The sequence below is a fragment of the Gopherus evgoodei genome, chromosome 23 (assembly GCF_007399415.2).
Source record: "Gopherus evgoodei ecotype Sinaloan lineage chromosome 23, rGopEvg1_v1.p, whole genome shotgun sequence".
Lineage (NCBI taxonomy): Eukaryota > Metazoa > Chordata > Testudines > Testudinidae > Gopherus > Gopherus evgoodei.
In genome coordinates, this window is record NC_044344.1 from 3,259,084 (window position 1) to 3,276,892 (window position 17,809).

Here is a 17,809-nt window from a genome sequence, read left to right on the forward strand (position 1 = left end):
AGTTTCTGAGTCATGTAGCCAGTGATTTTAGTTTATTGTTCATTTATTGTGTGATGTTATAATTAACTAATATGTTATGTTATATATAATCATTGTATGGTAAATAGAGTTAAATTGTAGGATTATAGAAGTATAAAACTGATCAGTAGTTAGAAGGATAATCATGTATTAGGTATCTAAGTGAAAGTGAGTAGGGTTGACACGCACGGCCTGTAGGCTGAGGCCTGCAAGATTTTAGCTTAGCTATTTTAGGCCTTAGAGCTAAGAAATGCTGACATAAGTAAATGACCAAAGAATGACGCAATGCCCTAAGATTACATGAAAAGATGATGTACCTATGCATGATATTGCGAAAAATTAACAGAGTAAGATACCCAGTAATCACATTTTTCTAACACATGCCCATGCAGGGTGTACAATGTGCATAAATGCTAGTGAGGTATAGTCAGAATTACATTATAAAAAGGGATGCCCAGAGCAGGAAAATTGAGCTCCCTATGGGAGACTCCAGCAAGAACCATCCTTCTACTGATGATCAATCCATCAGAGACCCATCAGACCCTAATACTATTGTTAAGGATGTGAGTATAACTGTATTTGCAACTTGTGCATAGGTTTGTATAGACTTTTGATATGCTTGGGTAATCATAACTTTAACTGTAACTTTAATGAAACTTGTAAAACAGATACCGTGTACTTGTGAATATATGTGTAGTCACTACCCTTGCTCTTTATGTGTTCTTACAGACTCCAAATCTAAAGCAAGCAGCAGAGGTGACTTTTTTCACTCTGTTAAGCTTGAAACTATAGTGACCAGAGCTGAGCCCACAGTGGTGCAATACCATATTACAAAATGTATAAGATAAAATAAAAGGCTACAGTCATGTGGATATAACAAGTGAAGCAAGCCAGTGCCAGTAAACTACTTCCCTTTGTGGGTAAGCACAGCCTAGAACTTCAAGTCACTACTTGGTGATTTAAATTGCAGTGGCAGAAGTTCGCTGGTGGGAACATATTGGACAGTCTGGTGCCATCACACGTCTCCTCTCCTCACAGTTAAAACAATTGGGAATTTTCTCCGCATACAGGACAAGTGAAGCGTGAGAGTCCAGGTACGTCAGTTTTTTCAAACATGCTGACAGCAATCTCCTTTTCATTCCCATTTTCAAAATCTGTTCTTTCAGTGCTGGGACTCACATCCACCTCTGCCAATGCATCTCAGTCCTGACTCCTTCCCACACTTGACCTTACTATTCCAGTCCTGAGCTCTCTGCACAGTTGTCTGCTGGTGCTCTTTAATCCTTTCTGACTCACCTCTTCCTTACTATTCTAGTCCTGGGCCCCTTACATACAGCCCTATCAATGCCTCTCAGTCCTGACCTGCAGCCCCTTGCTATTCCAGCTCTGGGCCCTGCTCCTGTATCAGTGTGCCTTGATCCCGATCTGCAGCACCACCTGCTTATTCCAACCTATTACAGTTCCAGGCTTCTCCTGAGCAGGCACTGCATGTCACATTTTGCAGGAAATAGTTAGTTTGCAGTAGGTGAACAAAAAAGAAAATCAACTATGGACTCTGACAAGACCACAATATATATTACTTGTATAGCTAGTCCAACCTGAACCCAAATTTCCATAGGAAATCATGTCATGTATTGCTCTTCAAACAGCAGTGTTAACAACTTTCATTATATTTGGTGGGTTTTCTTTAAGGCTGCAGTTCTTGAGTTAAGCAACTACCTGAAGGGGGGTTCCAAAGAGGATGGAGCTTGGCTGCTCTCAGTGGTGGCAGATGACAGAGCAAGGAGGAATGGTCTCAAGTTGCAGTGGGGGAAATCTAGGTTGGATATTAGGAAACACTGTTTCACTAGGAGGGTGGTGAAGCACTGGAATGTGTTACCTAAGGAGGTGACGGAATCTCCATCCTTAGAGGTTTTTAAGGCCCGGCTTGACAAAGCCTTGGCTGTGATGATTTAGTTGGGGTTGGTCCTGCTTTGAGTAGGGGTTGGACTACAGGACCTCCTGAGTCTCTTCCAACTCTAATCTTCTATGATTCTATGATTTCAGAAGCTCTTCCTATGGAATATAAGTAATAACAATTATAATACATCACATTTATATTGAGCCTGTCAGAGAGAGATTACAAACCACTATGTAGACATTAAATAACCTTCAGAACACTCCTGTGAGCGAGATAATGTATTGATTATATTATCTATTTAGAATGCAAACTCCTTGAGCAGGGACTGTCTCTTACTATATGTATGTACAATGCCTAGCACAATGGAGTCTTGATCACAGCTGATGCCTTTAGGCCCTGCCATAATATAGACAATAACTAATAGTAGCCTCCTTTGTAAAGTGCTTTGCAATCTACAGATGATGAGTATGATTATTATGTTAACTTCATGTATTCCAATAATTTACCTTAAACAGATGGTCCATTGTTAACCCATCAGCTACCTCCTTCTGTCCCATCTTTAATTAGATTTGGCTACAAGTGGCTGGAAATGTTTGCTAGAGTGGCCAAGCAGCTCACACAAGAGCTGGACTCTGACGGGAGGCTCATTCCTATATCCAGCTTGGCTAGTGCCGATCGTTACAGACTCTTCTCTTTGGTCATGAAGGAAGAGTCCAGGCTGCCTTGGCAACCCAGAAAATATCTCGCCACCCCCTACAAACTTACAGATGTATTCAAAGAAGGAACAACTATGGATGCAGGTATGACTTGAATTCAGACTTAAAGGGCTGCCAAGAGATCACCGGTTATTTTGGGAAAGGGTCGACGAATAACTGTGCCCCTCTATAGCATCTTCCATTCAAGGATCCCAAGTGCTTTACAAACAGTATTTCATTAAGCTCTCACCACCCTCCTGGGAGGTACACTAGGTAAGTATTTTTTACATTGTTTCCTCTGATGGGTAAACTAAGCCACAAGGAAACAAGCACAAGATCACATGGCAGGTCAATCTCAGAGCCTGGATTAGAACTCAGGAGATCTGAGCTCTCCAGTCTTATGTTCTAACTGACCACTAGACCTCACAGGTCACTCACAAATCCCTGCCTGGATTTTGGTGCTCACCTGCAGTGTACACTGAGTTGACTCCAACTTCCTTGGGAGAGACTAGTTTCCAGTCATCTAAGAAAGCGGTGATTTTGTTGCGTATATTGAGGGTTTGTAGAAAGCCATCGGTGAGAGCATGAGGTAAACCTTAAAGAAATAAGTACAAATAAGAGTTTCTGCAATAAATGAAACCTGATTAATTTTGTTTCCCAAGAGGTGAAATATGATGATCTGTTAGGATACTCCGAGACCACAGGCCAGAATGCAGGAGGAAAGCTCAGCCTTAAGTTACAGACCACTGAGGTGGACTTTGGTGGCTCAGGGAAGAGTTCATTCTCTGTCTCTCAGATATCCGTGAGAAAAGCCTACGTGGTTGAAAAAGGGCAGTGGTGAGTCTGGATTTTTATTTTACCTCTTCTGGGAGTGACTTGCCTTTGCAGCCTTGAGATCTGCTTCCCATAGCCAGGCACTGTTGCAATAACTGGACTTGCAAACTGACTAATTGTGAGCTCAATGGTAAAAAGTGAATGAAAGTTTATAAAATGTCACAATGATCTGTTGCAACAAATGTTGCAGGAAAAGATACAAAAGGGAGACAGACTGAATTATAACAAACAAAATGGCCAACTAATATAATTCAAGGAGTATGCAAATATTAAACCTGGTAAACAAGGGAAGTGTGAAACAAGAAATTAATAAACCAAAATGAGTGTGTCAAAAATTAGGCCTAATTATGAATGAAATAATTAGGGTGAGGGGCTATTCCATGCACCACTTCCATTTTGGGGTCCTCAAAAGATTTTGGGGAAAAATCAAAAGGTGTTTCATAACTGCTGTCTGGGGGACGGGTGGACTAGAAGAAGTGAGATTTACCATCATGATTGTCACCACCATCTCCTGCGAATCCAGGATCCATTGTGACATCTTTGGGACTTTATTGTCCTAATCTCAAGAGATGTCTCAACCAGACTGGGCCAGAGAGAGGGACCCAGATGATAAATCCCAACACCACCTGGGATGTGAGACTTGGTTATCCTCCCTCCCCGGATCCCAGTGTTCTTTTCCTTTCCCATCTTATTTCTTTTCTTCTTTCTCTCTCTCTCTTTCCCCCCCTCCTCTCTCCTTTTCCCTTCTGTCTAATAAGAGCCTGGCTTAGTCAGCCCAGACTGCATATTCTGCAATGCTGCTGTAAACCTGTGATCAAAGAGGTAGTTAAAAGCAATGCCTCAAACAGCCTGAGGTTGGTATACGTTTGCCAGGTCTCGGAGTGGCTAATAATAAATTCCACACCTGTGTTTCTCCAGCAGGAAGAGTACAAATAAAAGTCAACACCAGAGACAGAAGTGGCATTTTCTATTTTTGCTGTTGTTTTCTCTCCCGACTTGTGAGTGTTTTGTCTTTTAGGAAACATAACCGGACTTTGACAACAGCAGCAGCACCTCCACCAGCCCATTTAAATTCTTCTTCTTTTTTTCCCCCAAAGAAGACTATTATTATCCCCTTGAATACCATCTAAAAGACTGAAAGTAGGAGGGATTTCCTTCTAAAAATTCTCTCCAGATAAAGGCAAAGGGAATAAGGGATATTGTTGAAATGAAAACCTTCCTTAATACTTTGCATTTCAAATGCTTTACCTATTTTTCCTTTTCTTCTGTATCTTTAATAAAAGTTTCTAAAAAGTTAATATTGCATTTTCCATGGTAATAAATATGTGGAAGTCTCTTTGTTACCAAACCCCAAACCTGGTTTAAAACTGTTTAATGTTGGTCAGTGACTAGGTCATGTTAACACCTTTAACCTTCTGGGCCCATATAGCCCAACATGAATACAACAATGCACAGCATTTAATCCCATTCCTAGAAGCCATCCTGCTAGCTGAAGGAGGTAAACCTCTGTCTGGAGCTCAGCAACCCTCTGGCAGGTGAAACAAATTCCTCTGCTGGCCAGAGTGTTCTCTGAGGAATGACTCATGACATTTCCCTCCAACAAGGATTGAGCACAACACTCCCAGTCCCTGTGGCCCTGGGACATCCTGCAGGGCTGTGCAGGTAGGAATGAAGGCCTTGTGGTTAAACTGTGCACTAGAATTGCAGAAGCCTGGATTCAATTTACTACTTTACCACAGGCATCTTGTGTGACCTTGGTCAACTCATTTAGCCTCTCTGTGCTTCAGTTTCCCATCTGTAAAATGGGAATAATAGCACTTCCCTGCCCCACAGGGGTTTCATCAGGGAAATACATTCATATTGTCAGGGCCGGCTCTAGGCACCAGCGTTCCAAGTATGTCCTTGGGGCGGCCCTTTTCAAGGGGCGGCATTCCGGCTTTTTGCTTTGGCGGCAGCTTTCGTCTTTTTATTTTACTTGGGGTGGCAAAAAACCTGGAGCCAGCCCTGATTATTGTTCGTCACAATAGTGTCTGAGTGCCTAGGCCCATGTATGTTTCTAAAATAGAACATTAACCAGAAGAAGGTGTAAAGATTTCCTCCTGCTACACTAGGAACAACTTGCTTATAATTTTTTTTTTCCTAACCAGCTATGGTTAGTATTTGGCAGATACCCTGAAGCACCAGGGCTGAAACCCTCTGTAGTAACAGCAGATGATGTTCTCATTGTTACTCTGTGTCCTCTGCAGGAAAATTGACACATCGCACAAGTTCATAAAAGAATTTTCAGGCTCCCCTAGGAGGAAGTTGTATGTCGTGACTGAGGCTTTTGAGATAAAGGAACCATTGCTCATTGAGAAGACGAGCCAGGGAGGAGGCAAAGTCATGATTACAGCAGGGGAAATAGGTGGAATACAGGTTTGTGCATTTGTACTGTGTCATTTCAATCAGATCTCTGACTCAGATGTGGTTGGAGCCATTGTATTAACATCTGTGTTCCTACCAGTTTGCAAAGCGCATGATACTGGGATCAGCTAGGAAGGCACTTGGAGCACTGAATAAGTGAAATAAACAAATGAAATCTACAGTAAAATAAATGTATCTTCCATCTAATCCTATGTGCCTGCCAGAGGTGTTCATTTCCAGGAATAGCCTCTTCCATTAGTCACTCAGTAGCAGCATGGAGGAAGTGGCAGTTGGTGTCATCCGCACCCCACACACTGAAGCACATATTTGACAGAAGTGACACAGCAGTAGAAAAACTTAATGAGCGGGTGTCAGTACAACATTGGCCCTCACTGCCATTGGTGGCAGTGTTCTGTATGGCCATCATGCACGAGATTCTGGTTTAATTTCCCATCCTGGTATCTTACTGCCCAGTCTGGGAGTGCTGCCAGACACCTCATGTCTCCTCTGGCCAATTAAAGGTCTCTGACGGTCACAGAACCAGGGCTGTGCAGCAGATACGAAAGCAGCAACAGCCACACCGGGCCTCATGGAGTGGGAAAAGACATGATTGTGGGGGAAAGGAAGGCAGACTTCTCACTCCAGTTCTCAATGGACAGGTATTGTCAAAACCAACAACGCAATTGGTTCTAACTTGCCCATGTATAGGCAGACTCCAAAGATAAGTCTCTGGCTTGAATGAGAACTCTTCTCATTCCAGGGACACAATAGGTGAGGTTTGAGGCACACCAGCAGGGGGCAGTGTGGAAGCACAGCCTGGGATGCTGCTGGTGCCCATCATGTCCAAGCTATCCACTGGCCATACTTTCGCCAACACTTAAAGTCACACCAAGATTTTGAAAGAGAGGGGAGGGGGGAGAGAAGAGACTAGATTTACAGGGTATTTGGCTCTGCTGAAGTCAGGCACATAACAGGAGCCTATTTCCTGCAGCTTGTTCCTTTCTTCTGACAAACTTTCTCTAGAGCAACCTTGTCTAAAAGCCATAAATAAGCAAAAGCCTGTTTTGGATGAAGGAGCTGGAGAACTACCTCTCCCCCCCCATAGATTCTGCCAAGAATCAATGCTTGTCAAGTACCCACTTGAGGATTTATTGACCTGCTTTAGGAATCTTACCAGAGTCCTGTTTGACTCCATAGGGGCGGGGCAAGAGCATTAAAAAGAAGATGATGCTGATTCCTCAGGGCACAGTGCTGGCATATGTCGTACAACCCCTGAATATCCAGAAGGAAATAACTCTCTGTAAGTGATCTAAGCTAAGCGTTGAAACCATTAAGTCACATGTGGCACGGGGTAATGGGTCCAACTTTAATGCAGTTATATTCGTCTTGCCTTCAGCAGCCCAAACCACCACGCATTTTCTCTTTCCTCACAACAATATTAGATGAAACATGGCAGTTGTATCTTGTGGCTAGAGTTGGGGGCTGAATGTCCCACCTGGACTAAAAGTATGATTCTCAGAAGTGCTGGAAAGGGATTGGTCTCTGTTTCCTGGCCCTGATAACACAACATGGGTCAGGATTACACAAGTTTATACCACTTTTATTTGGTAGGGGTCAAATGTCCACTGACTTCAGACGCTACAGTTACAAGGACTCCTGGCTTGGTTGCCACTGAGTTACTGTGACCTTGGGAAAGTCACTCACCCTCCCTGTTCCTCAGTTTCCTGATCTGTTGACAACAGGATAATAAAATGTACAAGGATTACACATATGCTGAGGGCCTAATTAGTGAGTGATTGGAAAGCACTTTGAGATCCTTGCATGAGAAGGTCAAAATATCAGTAATAATAATTTCTATTTTCTTCTCCAGGTGCCAGTGCGGATTTACAAAACTGGAAATCTTCATTTGTTTCTGATGGTAAGCAATTTATTGTATTGTCCTATTCTAGCTACATGTAACTTCTAGCTTTCTTAGCTCTCTTTTTTCATATCACTTATATTCCCCTCCTCTCCTCAGCATCTCTTAACTAGCTGGTTCTCTGCACCGCATCTCAGGCATGTCTCATAATGGCTGAAGTCAAAATGAGTCAGCGTGGGTATTTTGTTGAGCCAGAAATTAATTTACCAGCCATGAGACACTCCAGAAAATGTTTCTGGGACAGGAAGACAGGGAAATTTGGAGTGGAGACCTAGAGGGATAATAGAAAGACACTCTCAAATCAATCACTGTAGCTGAAAGAATGACATCTGGACTTGGGTTCTTAAGAGGGAATCTCATATGATGGCACCAATGGATGGAGGTAAATGATCAGTTAGTAGATTTACTATGAGTAAAGACCCCATAAAATATAGCTGTAGGATAAAGCTACCTGGCACATATCTGGACTGTCATTAGAAGGCAAGTCTAGTCGTTAGTGAAAAGGAAGGAGAGTCAGGAACTCCTGGGCTCTGTTCCTGGCTCTGCCATTGAGTTGGTGAGTGGCCTTGAGCTGCTTAACTTCACTGGATTTTAGTAAACTCTGGCGTAAAATGGGTATAACCACACTCCCCCATGAATATTTCTAGCTCCTAGGAGGTTGTGAAGCTCAGTTAATGGTTGCTTGTAAAGTTCTCTGACAGTCTTGAGAAAGGACCACAGAGAAAGACATATTATTGTTAAGCTTCTGTTTCAATTTAATTGTAGGCCAATGACAAAACTGATGTTTTTCTCATTTCAGGCTTCAAGGATGAGTCACAGCCTTCACTAACAGGCAAGCAGCATGCTGTTAATTCCTTTCTCCATATTTTGCTTCTGTTTTTCTGATCTCAGAGGGCTTGAAAAGGGGCTCTGCAGAAGTAATAATACTTTTCATATATCTAGCTCCCCACAAAATGATTAACATACACCAGTTGGTCAACACAATCTGTTATGAAGAGGATATCAGCAACAGATGGAGGAACTGAAATGACTAGCCCAAGTCCCAAAATGAACCCGTAACAGAGCAGGGAATGGAACCAAGGAGTTCTGTCTCCAAAGTCACAGGTGCTCAGCACTGCTCAGTATTTGGCTGTCTAGTATTAGCTCTGTTATTTTTAATTTTATTTTACTGTGTTTTGATTGTAGTTAACATTTTTTTTTCCAAATAGGTCAGCATCATTGCAATGAAAATATAATTGCTTGACTCCACTCTCTTGCTATAACATTAGACCACATTGATGTATGCATCACACCATTGCCAGACTTGGTAGAGTAGCTTATTGACACATTAGGTGAATAGGCTGGCTGAGTGCTGATGCATGTTGCGTTTTTATCTGCCACCAGTATTTCAGGAAGTGAAGGGCACCATCAAAAGAGAATGTGAGCCGCTGATGTCTCTGAGTCAGGATTTCAGGATCAAACTGCTGGGAACCTTTAAGAGTTTTCTGCAGGACGGTGATGTTATATCAGATGTTAAAACTGTGGTATGTGCTCTTTAAATTTCATTTGACAAGTTCACATTAAGCCAAGAAACACATTGATTGTGCATTTCTGATATTAATGTATGCCAAGTGCCACTTAAATAGAGATTAGAGACACATTCGTCACTCCATCTGCTTGGCCACAATACTCTTGTAACCCACCACAGATATAACAGAGCTATGGGCTAGATCAGTGGTCCCCAACTTTTGAGGGTCACCTCCCCCAACCCTGTCCGCACCCCCCGGAGCCTAGGCTGGGAGCAGGGCCATGGCTTAGGGGGTGGGAACATGGACAGAGGTAAGGGGATGAGGCTGGGGCTACAGTTAGGGTGTGTCTCGGGCAGGAGCAGAACCAAAGCTGGGTGCGGGAGCAGAGCCGCAGCCAGGCTGTGGTGGGGGCCAGCAGCTGGGCCTGCGCCCAGGTGCTGCTCCGCTCCCGGCCATGCTCCCAGCCTCGGCCCCAGGCTAGGAATGGAGCTGCGGTCAGCAGCTGAGGCTGGGGGCTGGGGCAGGGCTGGGAGCGGAGCCATGCTGAGGCTGGGACAAGGGATGGGGTCGGGAGCTGGGGACTTGGCTGGGAGCAGGACTGGAGCAGAGCTGGGGGTGGGGAGGGGCAGGGTGGTGCTCCCTCCCCACCCCAGGGGGGCTGACCTGGGCCCCGCTGCACCCCCCTGGATGATCTTCCACACCCCCGTAGGAGGGCGCACCTCACACTTTGAGGACCTCTGGGCTAGATCATGGTGTTACATGGAAAATCCCACACAGAGGTTAGGAGGCTTGGAGGAAAATATCTAAGCTGATGGGTGTGTCTACACTACAACTGCTGTAGTGTCATAGTATAGACACTTCCTATATTGATGGAAAGGAGTTTTCTGGTAATGTAGTTAGTTAATACACCTATCTGAGAGGTGGTAACTAGGTCAATGGAAAAATTCTTAGCTGCACCTACACTGGGGGTTAAGTCAACCTAACCACCGCGCTCAGGGAGCAACATTTTTCACAGCGCTGAACGACATGGCTAATTTGATCTAATCTCTAAGTGTAGACCAGGCCGTTAGATAGTTGTGAACTACCAAAAGGAAGGATTTAAAATATAGAGCCTGATTTGCATTTGCACTAAGACTCCTTTACACTACTCTGGCAGTGTAAATATGCCTTAAAGTTTATGTAAATTAAAGGAACATAAAGGGGCCATCATGTAAATGAGATTCCGGGTCAAAAATACTTTAACCATTGCATTGACTGGGAGACTGGATGGTTCAGGAAATTAGTAATGGGATTTAGAGTGCAGCTTTCACCTTTACGTCACAGTTTTGCATCCTGCCTGATGGCTAACGGCTGAGAGTTGTTCCCATTTGTCTGGTGGTCCCAGTACAGTGCTAAGGGGGCAGGTATCTATATCATACATGTTTGCACACACGTGCCTGCATACACACAAAATGCCAATCTTCTGGGGGAAGGAACTATACTTTGACTGACAGCCATTCCTCCCCCCTACCCTTTTTATTCATTTTACCACCAGCTGGAACTGTTCTTGGCAGGGGGTCAACCTAAGCACTCAATGTTGGACTCATTGGATAAAATTCTCCGGCCTCAGGTGGAAAATTTGCTCCATGATTTAGGAGTTTCCTGTGAGAATCAGAGAGAAGAAGCCCCTTCCTTATTGCAACCGGTACACTTCCTGTGTTCTTCTTTAGAAGGTACAGAGATTTCAATCAATGTAGAGACAGTCCCAAAGTTGCTTGAAAAATGCATGGCTTGGGGAAAGCATGAACGATGGTCCTTATCCATAAAGAACTAGGTTTTCCACATAGAGTTCTGCAGTTTTATGTGTTGGATCTAAATAAGCATATACCCATATGTTCATCTGAGCTTCCTGGGTTGAGTTTTTTCAGTGGGATGTAGAATTTCTATTGCCCTTTGTGTTTTCTCAAAATCAGGACTGTATCTTCTATTGAGAACTTGAGAAAACCCAGCCTGAGATGTCTCTTCTATTGATTCTTTCGGCAACTGATATTGCTGTTCAGCCAGTACTGTCTATAATATTCAAGGAGTACACAAATTGGGCTGAGTTTCTGGGATATGCTCAGAAGCACATGCAAGATATTCCAGTCCATCTTGCAAGAAGTCCAACCTATATGCTATCATGGTGTCTTACTAGAAGTATCAAGCTCTATAGTAAGCAGTGTTCACCTTATCCTTATCCCAGGAAACTAGGTTTTCACAGGTTGGAAGCAGCTGGCTTTGGACTACTGCTACATCATGTCAGGAAAGTACAAACCCAGCATAATGAGGGTGTGGAAGGGTCAGCAGGATATTGAACATCGAAGAATCAGAGAAGTGTTGGGCAGGAAAGGACCTCTAGCCCACCTCGCTGCACTGAGGCAGGATTAAGTATACCTAGATTATCCATGACAGATGTTCATCTAACCAGTTCTTAAAAACCTCCAGTGACAGGGATTCCACAGCCTTCCTGGGTAACCTCTTCCAGTGCTTAACTTAGAATGCCAGTTCCCTCAGCCTCTCCTTATTAGTCATGTGCTCCTGCCCCCTAATCATTTTTGTTGCCCTCCGCTAGACTCTTTCCAATTTTTCCACATACTTGTTGTAGTGTGCAGGGCTAAGGCGCATCAGTGGGGAGATGTGCACCGAAACTTGCACATTGCTACCATTTGCACTCTACCTGCTCGAGAAACAAAGGACTCTCAGCCTCAAGGGCTGATAATCTGGCATTTTTCACCTGCACTGAACAATTGAGAAAAGAAGGTATTTTGCATTTTTTAAAAAGTGAATCACATTAACCAATTATTACAATGCACCCAGAACTTTCAACAGCTCCATCTAAAGCACCCCACACCGAGCATTTTTCTTTTTCTGACTCTCTCTGAGGTTCTGATTTAATTTTCACAGATCTGGACGTTAGAGTGCTGCCCCTGCTTGTGACCTGCATAGAGAAGAACATGGTGACCAAGCAGCTTGCGCTGGTAAGATCCTCCCACTCTCGTATCTTTGAATATTTACTAGTTAACAATGCAATAAAGTTGATTGATACAGCTCAGGACAGCATCCAGCAGGATATTTGGCAGGCCTGGTACATCTGAGATTCACCAAGGTGCTATATGAGCTCAAGATGCTTCCTTTATAGTCAGCACAAACTGCAGAGCAACCATGCCAAGCCATTCTGACCAATGTCCTCACAGCTGCCTCTTGTGTGGATCGATATCTAGGAGTGGATTTTTTAGCTGGAGGTCGAACACCTGTAGGAGGTGAATGTTTTAGTGAGAAAAAGGCCCCATGGTTAATTTTTAGAAAAGCTGGGCACTCAGCAGACCCCATGTGTCACACTGGAGGCCGGATTTTTCCATGAGCTCAGCCCTCAATGTGCTGGCCCCTTTGAAAATGGGAACTGAGCTTTAGCAAGTCAGGCCTTTAATCTCCAGTTTATCCTTGCAGGAGGCCATGGACTAAGATGTGGACAGAGACTGAGATGGGTCAGAATCCACCAAACCATTGCCTCCACCTCCACTAAAATACTTCAGTTGATTTCTTCCCTACCCCTACCTCCACCCCCAGTGAGAGCCAGCAGCATTTGCCAAGCATGTTAGCCAGGCCAGAGTTATAGGACACCCAGTTGCTTCCATTTCCCCCTCTCCAAACACACACCCATTCTTTTGCTAGGTTTATACCATGACGTGACTCAAAGTGGCTTGGGACGCACTATGAATTCAGGCATTTCCTGTTCCCTAGATCTTACCACAGTATCAGGTGGCCAGAAGGCGGTGATCATCTGTGTATCCGGCTGACTAATTCAGGGCTGCATTAGGTCTTCAATAACTGTAATTGGATCTCAAAGATCTCCTCCCTCAATATTCCCAGTACAGGTTGTAGACTGTTGCTAGTTGTAGCCTCTCTCACAGTATTTCAGGCATAAGGAAAAGACTTAATTTACCCACTTTGGAATCTGTCTCCATGTATCTTCTAGTAGGGATGGTTCCTTACATCCATCACTACTCTATTGCAGACATAGCTGCAGTAAAAAGTGATGGACTGAGTACATTCTGGATTTATGCTCCTTTCTGCATCTGTAGTGAGCCTGTTACTTAAAGGAACAAGAGTAAATACCTAGTCTCAGGGCCGGCGCTACCATTTAGGCAGCCTAGGCAATCACCTAGGGCCAGGATTATTGAGAGGGTGGTATTTTGCAGGAGGGGCGGCAGGCAGCTCCGGTTTACCTGCCGCAGACATGCCTGCGGAGGGTCCGTTGGTCCACAGCTCCGGTGGAGCTGCCGCAGTCATGCCTGCGGATGGTCGGGCTGCTCCCGCGGCTCCGGTGGACCTCCCGCACGCATGCCTGCAGCAGCTCCACCAGAGCCACGGACCAACGGACCCTCCGCAGGAATGCCTGCGGCAGCTCCACCAGAGCCGCAGGATCAGCGTGGGGGGTGGCGAAATGGCCGTGCGCCTAGGGCGCGAGAGACCCTCGTGCCAGTCCTGCCTAGTCTGCTCAAGCATAGCACACAGCAGAGTATAAAAGTGTTGGCCGTCCCTTGCTTGGTTAGAAAATGTTTATCAGTGCTGTCTGTGATAACATCTTTCACACTAGGGCTGCTAGCTAGCTTTTATTTATTGCTCTTCGGGATTAATCTAGTGCTGGCGAAAGGCACAGATAAGCAGTCCTGAGGCTGAAACTTTTAATTCTGTTCTGCGAATGGGAACACCTTAGAAATATCAAAGATCCAGGTAGATACACTGACAGATAAATAGTACAGTGGCAGTACAACCTTCCGCACGCTCCAGTCTCACCATTATTCTGGTCATTGATACAGAGCTTGGTAAACCGGACTCAAGCAAATTATATGCATTTATGGCTAAATGCAAATGTACGCATCTAGGAACCAAGAAAGTAGGCCAGACTTACAGGGCGAGGGACTCTGTCTTGGGAAGCAGTGACTCTGGAAAAGATTTGGGGGTCAATAATGGTGGATAATCAGCTGCACATGAACTCCCAGTGCGATGCTGTGGCCAAAAGGGCTAAAGCAATCCTGAGATGCATAAACAGGGGAATCTTGAGTAGGAGGAGAGAGGTTATTCTACCTCTGTATTTGGCACTGGTGTGAGCGGCTGGAATACCGTGTCCAGTTCTGGTGTCCACAATTCACGGATGTTGATAAATTGGAGAGGGTTCAGAAAAAAGCCACATGAATGATTAAAGGATGAGAAGACATGCCTTATAGTGCTAGACTCAAGGAGCTCCATCAATGTAACATAATAAAGAGAAGGTTAAAGGGTGACTTGATTATAATCTATAAGTACCTACATGGGGAACAAATATTTAACAAGGTCTTTTCAATCTAAGAGAGAAAGGTATAACATGAGCTAGTGGCTGAAAGTTGAAGCTAGACAATTTCAGACTGGAAACAAGATGTAAAGTTTTAACAGTGAGAGTAATAACCCATTGGAACAACTTACCAAGGGTCATGGTGGATTCTCCCTCACTCACAATTTTAAAATCAAGATTGGACATTTTTCTAAAAGATCTGCTCTAAGAATTATTTTGGAGGAAGTGCTATGACCTGTGTTACACAGGAGGTCAAATGAGATGATCACAATGGTCCCTTCTGGGCTTGGAACCTATGAATTATGCTTAAAACTGACTTGGACATATCACCTTAGGAAAAATAGCCCATTCCATCTTTGGCTTTTCTGCTGACACTGGCAACAAAGGGACCAATCAGTGCCAGGTGATGGTGCTATTTGTGGTGTGGATTATTAGCTCATTAGGAAAAGGACTATTTCCACCCAGCTCACTATTGTACAGGGGTGGGATTTTTGAAGGAGCCTAAGTGAATTAGATGCCTAAAACACATTGGAAATGAATGGGATTTGGGCACCTTACTCCCTTAAGCTCCTTTGAAAATATCAGCCTAGATGCCCAAACAGTAATTAGAAGATATTGACTTTTGGTCATTATCAGCCTGGGCTGGCTTGAACCAAAGGCTTAGTAGCCTCTGTAGTCTACTAGACAACCCCTGAACCATCATGGGGGTCACTAGCAGGTTCCAGTGTTGCAACACGTTCCTGTTCTTTATGGCTAGTTGGGAGTCCTAAAACTTTTCTGTTGTAACATGAGGTTGCTGTATGGAAAATGTTGAGAACCAGTGCCCTGAACCCTCCTAATTTCTAGGGAGTGAAGTTAGTTGGATGTATAAAGCTGTCCAAAATAGTTTTTAAACCAAATTACTGAACTCCACAGACACCCATAATAATGACTGAAGTGAGTCAGTCCTCAGATATAATAAATTGATATGGTAGTAACTGACTAAGATGGTATTACAGAGGGATAGAGCTGTATTCGAAATCTAATAAAAACCTATACTAGCTTTTCAACTGGCTACAGTATTCTCCAGTGCTAGAGTGGTATTAAACTGGATAGAATATTCTCCGGTGCTCCCTAAAAAATGCAGTTTACATCCTATAGCAACTTTGTCTAATCCAACAATTGTTGCAGGAAATGGTGAGGAGAAATAATAATGTACATTAAATGAGGAATCATAGTAAAAGGGTCTGCACATGAACTTCAGAGGCTAAATGAGATGCAGCCAAGATGTACATGGGACTAGGGGAATGTGAGTTAATATTAAGCTCCATTAAAAACATAACACTAAATTCCATCCTGACAACCCTAAATTCTGACCTGACTTGCACCTTATGCAGCACCACTGAAGTCACAGGGGGTTTGTATATCCTAAAATACCTAAAAGAAGTAAATCTTAGTCCTTTCTCAGATAAACCTCCTACTGAAATGAATGTAAGGAGTGCAGCCTTTCCACAAGTTTGACAAAAGGAAAAAAAATGGAATCACTAAGAAAAAATTATAATAAGGTTGTGCATGAAATGACAGCTGACCTTACATGCTTTAACTAAAGGGATTCTCACATATTTGTCATGAAAACCAATATACTAGCGAGTGGTGCCCTACAAATCCGATAGATTTTCTAAAAGCAACTAGTGATTTTGGTTGCTCCGCCGGAAACACCTTAAATGGTCCCAATTTTCAGAAAGCGCTGAGCACTCACCCTCTGAAAATCAGAGCTTCTAGTGATTTTGAGTGCCCAGTTTTAAATCCCTTCATCACTTTTGAAAACTGTGGCCACTGCTCTCTAAAGATCAGTATAATTGTTTCTGCTCTCCTCCTCTTCCTTCATATTTGATATAGTTACAGACTCCAAACCAGCACGGTTTAGGCAGTAAGTTGATGTCCCAGCTTATGGACAAACATTTCATTTGCCTTTTCAAGTCATGTTCACTGTCTTGCCTTACCCTTTGTTTTATGGTTCCTTTTTTTTTTTTTTTTCAAAGATGAATGACATCTTGGAGTGGGGGCTTCTTTCCAGTGACGAAGCAAGCATCTTCAGCCTGGCCTCTTCTGTGCCAGAAGAAGAAAAGAACATAACTGCAGAAATGATGGATACGTGCGGACTGATTCCAGAGACAGACAGACCCTCTCTCACCTACCTGTGGAATAAGGAAGCCCAATCAAACCTAACTGTACTGTATGCAGCCTTGTATGCTTTGTGGATTCTAAGTGAGTGATACCAGTTTAAGTGGGAGGGTGTAAATATAAAAAATGTGGATCAACAAAGAGCTACAAATCATCCCCCTAAAGTAGGGTTGGGCAAATTACAGCCCGCGGGCCACATCTGGTCTGTCAGACCATTTAATCCGGCCCTCAGCTCCCGCTGGGGAGCGGGGTCTGGAGCTTCCCCTGCTCCCGCCCTCCAGCAAGGGAACAGGGTTGAGTGCTTTCCCCACTCCGCTGCCCCATCTGCAGGCCCCGTCCCCACAACTCCCATTGGCCACGGTTCCCGGCCAAAGGAGCTGCAGGAGTGGCCCCTGTGGATGTGGCAGCGCACAGAGCCGCCTGGCTGTGCCTCGCAGCTGGAGGTGGGACATGCTTCTGGGAGCTGTTTGCTGTAAGTGTCGCCCGGAGCCTGCATTCCTGAGGCCCACTGCCCCTCAATCCCCTGCCACAGCCCTGATCCCCCTCCCGCCCTCCGAACCCCTTGATCCCAGCCCAGGGCCCCCTCCTGTACCCCAAACTCCTCATCCTCAGCCAGAGACCTCACCCACCACCTGCCCCATCTCTGATCCCCCTCCTGCCCTCCAAACCCATTGGTCTCGGCCCGGATTATTGTCCTGCACCCCAAACCTCTCATCCCCAGCCCCACCCCAGAGCCCGCACCTCCAGCCGGAGCCCTCACACCCCTTCCCTGTAAACCAACCCCCTGCCCCAGCCCTGATCCCCCTCCCACCCTCCAAACCCCTCGGTCCCAGCCTGAAGCCCCATCCTGCACCTCAAACCCCTCATCCCCAGCCCCACCCCCAGAGCCCTAACCTCCAGCCAGAGCCCTCACACCCCTTCCCTGTAAACCAACCCCCTGCCCCAGCCCTGATCCCCCTCCCACCTTCCAAACCCCTCGGTCCCAGCCTGAAGCCCCATCCTGCCCCTCAAACCCCTCAT

At 44.8% G+C, this 17,809-nt stretch overlaps 1 protein-coding gene across 1 annotated transcript; it reads left to right on the top strand.

The window, feature by feature from the left end:
* The first annotated feature begins 961 nt into the window (after positions 1-961).
* Positions 962-17,119, top strand: LOC115639216 (gasdermin-C3-like). Its single transcript, XM_030541701.1, has 11 exons — positions 962-1,112; positions 2,486-2,718; positions 3,276-3,450; positions 5,694-5,862; positions 7,048-7,150; positions 7,721-7,768; positions 8,568-8,600; positions 9,152-9,291; positions 10,811-10,988; positions 12,199-12,272; positions 16,648-17,119. The coding sequence occupies exons 2-11, from the start codon at positions 2,508-2,510 to the stop codon at positions 16,879-16,881; spliced, it is 1,365 nt and encodes a 454-aa protein (XP_030397561.1). The 5' UTR covers positions 962-1,112; positions 2,486-2,507; the 3' UTR covers positions 16,882-17,119.
* Positions 17,120-17,809: the final 690 nt, after the last annotated feature.

Bases quoted from the DNA above. Each gene is read 5' to 3' on its own strand.
- LOC115639216 (XM_030541701.1), top strand. From the start codon at position 2,508: ATGTTTGCTAGAGTGGCCAAGCAGCTCACACAAGAGCTGGACTCTGAC. The intron at 7,151-7,720 runs GTAAGTGATCTA...TTTCTTCTCCAG, and splicing joins CCAGAAGGAAATAACTCTCT to GTGCCAGTGCGGATTTACAA. The intron at 8,601-9,151 runs GCAAGCAGCATG...ATCTGCCACCAG, and splicing joins GTCACAGCCTTCACTAACAG to TATTTCAGGAAGTGAAGGGC.